The sequence below is a fragment of the Zootoca vivipara genome, chromosome 2 (genome assembly GCF_965207765.1).
Source record: "Zootoca vivipara chromosome 2, rZooViv2.hap1.1, whole genome shotgun sequence".
Classification (NCBI taxonomy): Eukaryota; Metazoa; Chordata; class Lepidosauria; order Squamata; family Lacertidae; genus Zootoca; species Zootoca vivipara.
In genome coordinates this window covers 52,113,601-52,125,320 of record NC_142584.1, presented here as the reverse complement: position 1 = coordinate 52,125,320, position 11,720 = coordinate 52,113,601, and the positions used below count along the sequence as shown (strand labels likewise).

Genomic DNA, 11,720 nt, shown 5'->3' with positions numbered 1-11,720 from the left:
TGCTCTGGATTGTGGCCACTGTATATATAATATACACTGATGCACACAGAAGTACACACTCATATGGCAATAGACTGAGTATGGGAAAAGTTATTTTTTCCCTGTAGAAGTAAACTTTTAAACAATTATGCATATTTTCCTGAAGGTTTCCTGATGGGCAGTCAAGACTGATGATTTTACTGTCAATCCAGCCCAAGAATCTTACAATTATGGCTATCACATTAAATGTAAATATCTAGTATGCTTTGTTTTTTTTTTAAAAAAAGTTTGTGTTGACAAACCTGTTTAAGACAGAGCTAGTTTGCAAGTAGCTCACAGAATCTTTGACCAATATCAAAAGTATGCATGTCCAGTATTCAGGTTAGATTTGGATTACATTTCAATCCCTCCCACCCCACCCCCGCCACTGAAGAAAGCTGACTTTATAGGCCAAATTTAAAAGGTGACATCTAAAATGTGACTATGACAGTCTTGATCAGGTTAGAAAAGTCAACCTATATTCACATGAGTATACGTAAAAGATTAATATCTAGAGGTCATTAAGCTATGAGCTGCCCCACTTTTAAAAAAAACAGCTGTACAATAGGCATCTTGACGTTTTACAAAAATTATGTAAGGAAAAAAATGAGCAAGCTTAGTTCACTGTATATAAAGTTAAAGGAAATTGCTAAAACCAGACAGTAATAGCTATAAAAGGCACAACTTCCCTTTTCCGATATACAGTTGTAAACTTTCTTCATGTTACATGCATAAACCAAAATGCTACCTTAACTATACAAAAAATCTATACCGAAACAAAAAACCTAGAAAATTTTATCCAGCCAACTGCAGAAATTCCTAGCAGAATGTTGACAATGTAGATTCTGAACTTGACACTGCTGTTTTGGTATATCCTATCCTGTCAATATGATGGTGTATCTGGAGGGAAAATCCCAAATCATATTTCCTTCTTTTCCTTCTTCCTGTAATCATTCAGTTTGAGGCATCTGCTTCTGAAACCTAGGTCTTGGCCCTCTGTAAACCACATGTAGTGCATAATTACAAAACAAAAACAAGAACACCCAATATAGTTGCAAGGACAAAATTAACAAGTCTTTTAGTTTGTAAAAAAAGAAGCTATAATTGACTTTTTTTTCCTTAAGGCATTATTTCTGTATTAAGGCAGTCACTTCTGATGAAATAGGAGTTTCTTGATATTCCCATTTGAATATTTTGGTAACTGATTGCTGATGATTTCTGCCAACATTTCTGGAAATTCAATACTCATGGATTTATCCAAAAACGTTTGGAAGCAAAAGCTTAGAAGATTCTCAACCACCTGCAAATGATAAGAGAATAATTTCTTAAAGGAAGCCTGAATTATCAATACAGTGTAGCATATATAAAATGCTGCAGGACGTTAAATATATCACAGCACAAATTAAACTGACAAAAGAATGCTGGCTTAATTCAGATTTCAAAGCTGCTTATGAGTAAAACTCTTGTTATAAAAATCCACAATGAGCAATATTGACATATAAAATGCCATCAGGATCCTTCCCACAGGGCAGTTGGTGGCAGAGTGGCCCTGTGAGGGAGGCACTGATGTCTTCTTTGCCTGCATCCCTATTTACTGGGATACTTTACAATCAATGGCCTAGCAAGGACAGTGGGAATCCAACCGGAGTAAGGTACCTTTCTGAAGAACCTTAGCTTTAGAATCAGGAATGGCTAGATGGCTTTTTCATTGGCCAGGTTTCATCCATATTGGCTAGATGGCTTTTTCATTGGCCAGGTTTCATCCATATTGTCACTATCATCAAATTGCACAGAATCAATGTATGGAAGCAAAACTTACATCATGCATGGAGTCCAAAAGTTTCGTCAGTTGATAAAATCGCTGCCAGTTCTGGCTTGAGTTTCCCTCTCTCTTCACTATAGCTTTCCCCAGTTCTTTGATGTAGGTCATACGGATTTCATCAAACAGAGCCTGACTCCTTAAGCCCTCCTTAGGAACTGAAATATTGAGATTAGTTTTTAGATCACCTTAGTTTGTAAGCAACAGGATGTTTCTATTTACCATAAACCAAGACAGGAGAAGTTAGAATCATGGTTTTAAATCGGGGATATTTATACAGAGAACTGCAGAGAGTTCAGAGTCTCTGCATAAAATAAGTATTGTGAATAACACCATTAAAAGGCTGTTTTGGTTTTGTAGTCTGCGACAGTATGTAGCACAAGGAAAACCAGTACCCACACTTGTACACAAACCTCTCAAATTACAGTGGTACCTCGGTTTAAGTACACAATTGGTTCTGGAAGTCTGTACTTAACCTGAAGCGAGCTTTCCCATTGGAAGTAATGGAAAGTGGATTAATCTGTTCCAGACGGTCCGCGGAGTACTTAAACTGAAAGTACTCAAACAGAAGCGTACTTAAACCAAGGTATGGCTGTATAGGAAATTCTAGTGACCTTGTCCATAGACATAGTATGGTTGCAAGATTTTGCACCATGGAGATAAGTTCGCATTTTTGTTTCCTGGATTCATCCATTTACCATGTCTCCATTTGGTTGTATTTCCAGGAAGAAATAAATGGCTATTGATTCTCTGTTTATTCTTCTAGTGTACCTAGAAAAGTAAAATTCCCTTATACTGAAAAAGCTTCTGCAAATTTCTCCTCCATAGGACACTACTGGGCTTAGATCACATCAGAGACTCATACCTATTGTCAGAGTCAACTTAAGTCTGAACAGAGCTTCCTTGTCCAAGCATTTACCGTATATTCTGGCGTATAAGACGACTGGGTGTATAAGACAACCCCCAACTTTTCCAGTTAAAATAGAGTTTGGGATATACTCGCCGTATAAGAAATATGACCCACGTATAAGATGACCCCCGACTTTTGAGAAGATTTTCCTAGGTTAAAAAGTAGTCTTATACGCAGGAATATACAGTATGTGCTAACCTCCACTTTCATCAGTTCTCCAGCTACCACAAAGCTTGAACCCCTTTAAGAATTGAACATTTTAGTTATTTCTGGTGGCAAAATTAGTTTGGTCCACTAGATGTTGTGACAAATTTTTAATTTCAAAATAATTTTAACATGCTTTTTGCACTATCAATTATGAGGTGCACAAATGCTGACCCAAGACTGGCAAAATGTGATGGCCACAGAACTCTCTAATAAAGTGGACCTGAGAGTTCTAAATTCAGCTCCCAGATCAGTGTTGAAGGAGAACTCTTTAAAAAGAAGTTGTTTTTTAAAAAAGAGGAATCGCCAATGTTCACGTACTTGTAGAGAGAAGCAGCAAGGTTTTCATGCAGAGATATTCCTCATATGAAACTTGAAGACGTGCTAACTCATTAGTAACCATCAGCAAACGCTTACATTGTTCATACATACAGGGTAAATTCATTCTCTGCCTGAGGAGTAAATAGAATATACACATCGGAATCAGTACAAAAGAAATCAATTTGTACCTTGTTTACCAGGAAGAAGATGCCTCTATTTACATGAATTCCAGAAATTATAGGCTGGTAAGATATGCATAAATTTTCCAAATGAAGTTGCAAAGCAATGCCTTTAAATAAACTGCAGTTTTAATACTAGTGTGAAAGGTAAAATGGTATTTTATCATGAAGGTAAAATAGATATTTACAGAATTTCCCTTCGGATCTTTCTGCTGTATAAGTATACAATCTTTTCCTTTTAAAACTTATTGCACTTATGGATGCTCCTATATTCCATGCTTTACAAATCGTCTAGACCAGGCATCCCTGAACTTTGGCACTCCAGATGTTTTGGACTACAATTCCCATCTTCCCCAACCACTGATCCTGTTAGCTAGGGATTATGGGAGTTGTAGGCCAAAACATCTGGAGGGCCGAAGTTTAGGGATGCCTGGTCTAGACATAAGTTATTAACAAGGCAACAAAATAAATACAACAACTAGGCTCGTAGTCATAGATGACCAGGAAGGAATTCCATACTGATGACAGAGTGAGTTGGCAGAGGAGGAACAAAACCATCTACTCCTTCTCTTGACAATTCACGGGATTGGGGATGGCTTTGAAGGAAGGAAGCCAGTTTATTAGCGCTTTCCCTTATCTACTAGCCTGTTGAGAAGATATTTGAATTTCCAGGCTGGCCACAAAGGAGAAAGTAGGTTACTACTGTAAGCTTCTCTCCTTTGCCTCTAGAGAAAGTTTAAGCCAGGCCTCCCCAAACTTTGGCCCTCCAGATGTTTCGGACTACAATTCCCATCTTCCCAGACCACTAGTCCTGTTAGCTAGGGATCATGGGAGTTGTAGGCCAAAACATCTGGAGGGCCGCAGTTTGGGGATGCCTGGTTTAAGCCAATTCTTAGAACTTTATTTCACCTTATGAAATGTTTGGGCTGGTTATTTTATATACTGGCTATTTTTAATGGCTAAGAAAAGAGCAAGATCAGTTCAATTTTAGAACTGTGTTTGTTGAATTAATATTGCTACTTTTTCCATTTTCAAATTTATATCCCCTTTTAACTTTGACAGCGGGGTGTAGCTAGCAGAAAGGCCCACAACCGATGTGTTTCTGCTTGAAGAGGATGTGGGGCGTAGCTTTGAGACTCAAGATGTGCTAAGCGGTAGGTCATATTTTAGATGCTCTGGAAGCCTGCAATTTTAGAAACCTGTATCATTACTTGCCACAATTATCATGCAGTGCACCCTTTATGTGAGAGCTAGTATGACTCCTCCCCAATACAAATGAACAGGGTGTGGTACTAGCACTTCCAAAACATGGGGGTGATATCCATCCCAGTTAAACTGTTCCCACCATAGCTGCCAAGTTTCCCGTTTTTCGCGGGAAACCCCCCGGATTTTAGTCTGTTTCCCGCAGTTATCCTGAATAGAAAAAAATCCCGGAAATCCCTCGGATTTCCTACCTGCCAGGGAGGCTCCATTTTGGGTGCCGCTCGAGGGTGGCGGCTGCGTTGAGAGACTCTTCTGGTCTCCCCCTTTCTAACAGGGCAGTTTTGCGGCCCCAGGGTGTGTGTGGCTGCGGAGGGAGGCCCTGCGGTCGCTGCCTGCTCCCCTTGAGATATGGCGGGCTCAGAGGCCGTTCCTGCTTTCACTGGCGCTCTGTTGTGGGAGGCACTGGGCCCACTGGCCATTTCCCGCTAACCGCGGGGGTGGCATAGTGGCAGAAATTGGTCTGGATATGCGTAGAAGCGACTTCTGGTACCGCTCTGCCCAATTCAGGTGCTCAGGCATGGGCAAAGCGGCACCGGAAGTCGCTTCCACACATGTCCAGACATGCGTAGAAATGACTTCCGGTGCCGCGCCGCTGCTGATCCCGCATTTTTCAGCGGGAGACTTGGCAGCTATGGTTCCCACTATACCTTTCCTTGGTTCAATCCACCCAAAGCTGCTCAGACCATTGAAGATCCTATCAGCCACAATAGCTAAATAGAACCTCTCTGTTCAGAGACAGCAGACCTATGAATACCAGGTGCCAGTGGCATCACTGCCATAATGCCTTGCTTGTAAGCTGCCCAGGGGCAATTTTCTGGCCACTATTGGAAACAGACTGCTGGAGTAGATGGAGACAGGTAACTTGCATTGAACTTATTTAGTGGTCTTGGGCAGTTACCCGTAGATACTCAAGTATAAGCCAACCCAAATATAAGCCGAGGCACCTAATTTTACCACAAAAAACTGAGAAAACTTATTGACTCGAGTATAAGCCTAGGGTGGGAAATGCAGCAGCTACTGGTAAATTTCAAAATGGCTGATGATATTCCAGAATGTGATGACATGACTGTTTGCATAGAGCAGCCTGTGTTAGGGCTCATAATATACACACTGCGTTGTGTACGCACTGTGTACTGCACACACAGCGTTACTGCATATGTATGGGAAGTACTAATGGGTCCAGATAACAGTTAATCAGAAAATAAAAAATAAAAAATAGTAGACTAAGTACCGTAAATAAACGTACTGTATATCCAAGACCAGAGATATACTGGTACTTGTATTCAGCAATGCTTGGGCGGAGCAAGGGGGCGTGACCAAGCACGGGTAAGACTGTAATGGCTATGTCCTTGGTCACAGCCCTGGAGAAGAATGGGAGAAGAAGAGGGGCCGCATCCGACACAGAGGCTGCCGGCGTGCAGGAGAAAAGAAGAGCAGTGATATCAGCAATCATCAGACCACCCACAGAGGTCGCAGATGAGCAGGAGAGACCAGAGAACAGGTAAGCGGACCCCTCACTCGAGTATAAGCTGAGGGGGGCTTTTTCAGCATAAAAATGTGCTGAAAAACTCTGCTTATACACGAGTATACACGGTACTTATTTCAGCATAGATCAGCTGTTTGGAGCATGGTGCTGATAACAACAATGCTGCTTATTCGATCTGTGTACGGGACAGCTGCATATTCCTGCATTGCAGGGGGTTGGACTAGATCCCTTGCAACTCTAAAATTATTTGACTCTGTGACCCCCCCATTTGCTGTGACAGGAGCTGCTGTGACCTCCCGATCCTGGACACATTTTCTGGCTCTGCCACATGGTTCCATCTGAGCCCCAAACATAAAATCCACAAATAATTTCCCTTTCCAAAGTTCCAACTACTGGCCCAACATACGTTGTACTTTGTGCTGAACTGTGTTTCTAATCTCAAATCAAAGTGCTCATTAATATATTTAAAGCCCCAAACAGATTAGGATAATATTACTCAAAGAACCACCTGCACCCATGTAGTGGTATCTTAAAATCTAGCTCAGAAGGCCTGCTTCAGCGCCCACCAGATGGGTGAGCGTATGAATTGATGGTAGTTAACTGGGGTAGGGCCAAATCATTTCTGTGTTGTGCTGGTGGTTTTAATGTTACTGTTTATTCTACTTTTATGTATTTTTGACTGCAAGAAGCTCCAGGTGGCATACATAACCACCAGAAGTCAGTTATAACCAAATTCACCCAGTAAGCTTCATGGCTGTTTACAGAAAACTGATATACCAGGTCCTAATCCGGCACTTTATCCACTACACCACACTTAACTGTTGCTTTTTAAAGAAAAACTTTTATGAAATATGTAAGCTGCTTTGTGGAGGATTGTCTCAAAAAGCAGAACAAGCATATCTCCAATAAAATAAATAAAATATCAGATGCTAAGGACAACCAACAGAGAAAGCCCATTTCCTTCATGACCATCTTATGAGTTTCCAGAGGCATCAGAATAGCTTGTCATCCTTTCCAAATCTGATGGTCTCCAGATCTTTGGCTCTCCCAACTCTCATCAGCTTCAGTCAGGATGGCCAATAGTCATGGATGATAGGCTCTGAAGTGCAAAATACGGGGAGGACATCAGCTTGGGAAAAGCTGGCAGCTAAATTTAATGGGTAGCTTTTGTTTTAATGAGTACTTTGAATTTGGGGATGTGTTTGATTATTGTTAAGTTTCATCAACTAATGTTTCCTAGCCAGTTGATATTGACCATTAATTGTGCAATTAAGGAGCACGGGGAATAGGGGCTGCTTGTAACTATGGCCTGAAACTGCAGAAGTGAGAATAATTATATAAAATAATCATGAACAGTAGTAACATTCCTACAACTAACTTTCCCTTCTAGGAAAATGAATAATTAGTAATGATATGGTGCGATAGCAAATCTGCAGTGTAATTACATTATAACTACCCTGCAATTACAATTCCCACTTCCTCCCTGTGGTATATGTTATGTGAATACACTTGCTCCTATTCAGAGTATGCATATTTATTTTTGAATCGCTCAGACTATGGGGTCCTAAGCAGAGCTATCTATTCAGAACATAAATATAATCTTGGTGGCCCAATTTTTCATTCTACAATTGCCTTTCATCTGCTTCAGCTAACTTGCTATAGCCACAGGTTGGTAACCTACCACTCAGATTACTGCAATGGATTCTACACAGATCTACCCTCGAAAACAGTCTAGAAGCTTCAGTTGCTCCAAAAAAGGTTGTCTAAGGTTGGGGAGCTGCCCAGAGTGGTTTGGGGCAACCCAGTCAGATGGGTGGCATATAAATGAAGTAGTAGTAAAAAAAAAATATGAATGAGTGAGTGAATGAATGGTACTGGTAAATATAATTAAATCATACCAGTGGCTTGATCATCTATAGTACCTTGCAGTCAGTTTCCAGTTCCAATTCAAAGTGCTGGTTTTAAATTTTAATAACCTAAATGAGTTGGGGCAAAGCTACTTCTGAAATGCCTCATCAGAGGTCATTCTCCAGGTGCCCCTACGTAATGAACTGAGGCGGATGGCTACCATGCTGGCTCTTTGAGTAATTTTAGTTTATGCAGGCTGCAGCTTTTTTGGTAGAATAGGTTATATAAAGCCCTGTATATTCTTATTTTGCTAGGTATATTACCTGAAATTATTATTTGCTTAATAGATGAGAGGTAATAGATAATTTCCTTTAGTAAAGTTATTAGTTAACCAATAGTTATACATAGGTGTGAAATTAAATTAGCAAATGGGATGTGGAAAAGATTTATATCGCTACTAATGAGAAATTTATATTGTGCAATACAGAATTTATGCAAGTCAGGCTGCACTACATGCCATTTGTAAGTCTCATAGGATACAGTAGCCGACCAACTTGTATTTCCTGTTTCTCTTATACACAAACACATGCATAGAGCGAGCGCTTTGTTAAGGGATTTTAGCAAACAACACTTGGTTAGGAGATAAGTTCAGGTATTGCATCCATGACTGATTAAAGCAAGAACTATTATGGAGGAATTGGGAGTTCAGAAATAGCCACATTTTCATTGTGCAATTTATACCTTAAACCAGTAACACTGGTTAAGAAAACTGAAATGCTCAAACATTCAGGGAAATGATCAGCATTCCAAGGAGTAAAAATTACTGGAAAACTAGATTACTTCTTCCACAGAGGTCTGCCCCTCCTCCCAAGCTCAAATGGAAGTGCCAGCCAAAACACCTGAACTAGTGCCAATGCATTTATTATGCTATCCCATTATAGTGAAAGTTTGAAAAGGCGGATACCCTCCCGTAATACACAAACTACTCTGAGAAGCACCTAGATTTCTCACAACTTCACTTATCAGATGTGTTTCATTTAACCTCATTAAATGAGACTGAAAGTGGTGAATCCTTAATTCATGTATCTCTCTCACTCATTCCCAGACCTTCACTTCAGAGAAATAGAAGTGCATAGATACCCATCAAGCTGCATAACAAGGACTATCTATGTGGAGTCAGCAAAACAGCACAGGGCACCATGGAGCTGACTAAGACTACAGTCTCTCTGCATGCAGTTTCCTGTCAGCTGGGTAAGCAGCACCTCATAGTCTCTTGTAAATGTAGATGCTGACTAAAAGGCTGCAGCAGTATTTTCTTGGAAATAATGTTAATGAAAGGTGGTGGTTATTTTTTGTAGAGTTCATTTATAGATAAATAAATGCCCCCCCCATTTTATGATACTTCCTGTTATTTAACCTTTTATGTGTTTTTGTAGTATAATATATTCCTTTTTGTTTGAAGTTGCTACCTTATCAATTTTATATTGGTGAAATCCTTGGTATTTGCAGATGATCATGTACTTTAAAACTATATCCCTGTAGCATTAATGGGTGGGCAGAAAAAGTGGATTGTGTTAGCTCATATGGTGGCTAAGAGACTTCTACTTTGAGACTGCAAGGACAAAAACCCACCATCTATTACACTATGGTCTCCTTACAGGCATCACTCTTCTGTGGTTACCTATTTGGAGGGTTTATATTAACTTATATGCTTTATTTAAATGGCATCTAAGTTATGAAGTTTATCCTCTGAACTGCCCTGAGCAGGTATATGGCGGTATATAATAATAATATAAATAAATATCATTTTGATTGGTATAGGCAGGTTCCTATATATGGAAGGGGACACCCGCCTAGCCAGCCAGATCAGCTGACTCAACCCTGGCGATCAATGGGGTGACAGATGTCACAGCCAGATCACCCTCACATATATGGTGGATTAACCAGAAAACCTCCTTTCATGAAATGCAACTAGAATAAAATAATCAGAAAGAGCACAGTATATCTCAGTAAGCTACTTTTCCAGCTTCCTTCCCAATCCACATAACAGAATAAAAAACAATAAATTTAGCTATGATGTTTTATCACTCAGGTTTTTTTTTTAAAAAAAAAAATCACTGTTTGCATTCAATACAGGGACTGATATAGAATTTCCAAGTATACAAAGTATACAGGTGGTTGTAAGCAATTTCAATCCGATGCATTATTTCTTTCAGGTCAAGATTGGGTTAAAAAAGGATAAAACAGTCAAAATGCACTCATAAGCAGCCTCATACTAGAATAAATTATTTGTCCGCTAAAGCAAGTAATGAGCACAAAAGATTGTACATTATAGTGAATTCCAGGAGTATTTCAAAACTAAGCTTTACAGATGAGAACATAAAAGAAATCACAGTGCTAAGGTCAACATGCAAGACAGGCTTCTTCAGGGAAGAACAAAGTCATTAAGGATGAGATCATAGTCTATCTTTTTAGATTGTAGTTGCTCAATAGAACTTGATACAAGTTTTCTATTTGGGTGAATAGAATAACAAAACACTTGAGAAAGCTTTTATTTTTTATATAGCCAGGTCAAGTTCTGTTCATCAAGATCCTTGTAGGGCATCGAGGTTTGCCGTAAACTGTATCTACCTATGTTGTTACAGTACGTAATCTTTTCATGAAACTGCAGAAAGTGGGTGAGAACATCCTACAACTTCTGATATTCTGGCCCTGCTGCAGAAAATATCTACCAAGATCAGAAATGTTACAAAAACGCAAAAAGGCTTATTTTGAGGAATAAATATACAGACTCTCTGGAAAGCAACTGCTCTCGCACAATATTAAAATACAGAAATAATAGATGTGTTAAGATTTAGCACTTAGTTGCTTATTGATTCAGAGCTTTTTTCAATTGTGCAATGTTACAGTGCCATGCAAATACCATTACTGTGTTACGAGGATTCTGTGCTACAGTATCACATGTATTAGCAGTGTCACCATTTATTACGTGAAACACAGTCTGCAAAGGGCATATGAAGGGAAGAGTTTATTTGAGTGGAAGGGACATTTAATGCTCTTAACATATTATGACAAAAGGATTCACATATGCAAAAACAAGGTCAATGTAGCCAACAAATAATGTTAGACAGAGGTATGATAATGAAACTATTTGTGCTGTCAGTAAGCTAGCATTTCAAAATTAGAATTAAACAAGACAAATCATGCACTATGAAAGATGGCAGTTTTAGAATGTGAGAAGCGGAGTCTGTGAAAAAATCTAATAGGTCAAAAGGGGAGAGAGAAATTAGTCTCCAGAGGAGTGTATCCTCTGTGGCATTCAGCCTTTATGAATTTGTATAATTTCAGTAAAAGGTCAATGTTATGCCACTGCAACCCAGCTATATTATCCTTCGTTCTACTGTCTGCCTACCCAACCCCATTTTGGATTCTCAGCACAACTGTGCATAGCATCCCTACTTTAACCAATTATTTCATCTAATAGTGAAATGCAGGGTACCCAAATAGCATACTGCTATAACAAGCAAAAATAAAAGCCTAAACAGTAACAAACAAATCTAAATATATACTTTGCTTAGTTGAATATTTATTAATAGCAGACAGGCACTCTAATAGATATATTTGACCAATCCATTGAATTGTGACCTAACCCTAGTATTTTCACAAAAGTAA

At 39.3% G+C, this 11,720-nt stretch overlaps 1 protein-coding gene across 2 annotated transcripts in view; it reads right to left on the bottom strand.

Annotated features, from left to right (window-relative positions):
* Nucleotides 1-221: 221 nt before the first annotated feature.
* NR3C1 (nuclear receptor subfamily 3 group C member 1) overlaps nt 222-11,720 on the bottom strand; it is a 51,379-nt gene continuing 39,880 nt past the window's right edge. For both annotated transcript variants that reach the window (XM_035105357.3, XM_088663138.1), the window contains exons 7-9: nt 3,273-3,403; nt 1,838-1,995; nt 222-1,318 (exon numbers count right to left, since the gene is read on the bottom strand). In XM_035105357.3, the coding sequence (XP_034961248.1) occupies nt 1,166-1,318; nt 1,838-1,995; nt 3,273-3,403 (442 nt within the window). In that variant the 3' untranslated portion in view covers nt 222-1,165. The remainder of the gene's footprint in view (nt 1,319-1,837; nt 1,996-3,272; nt 3,404-11,720) is intronic.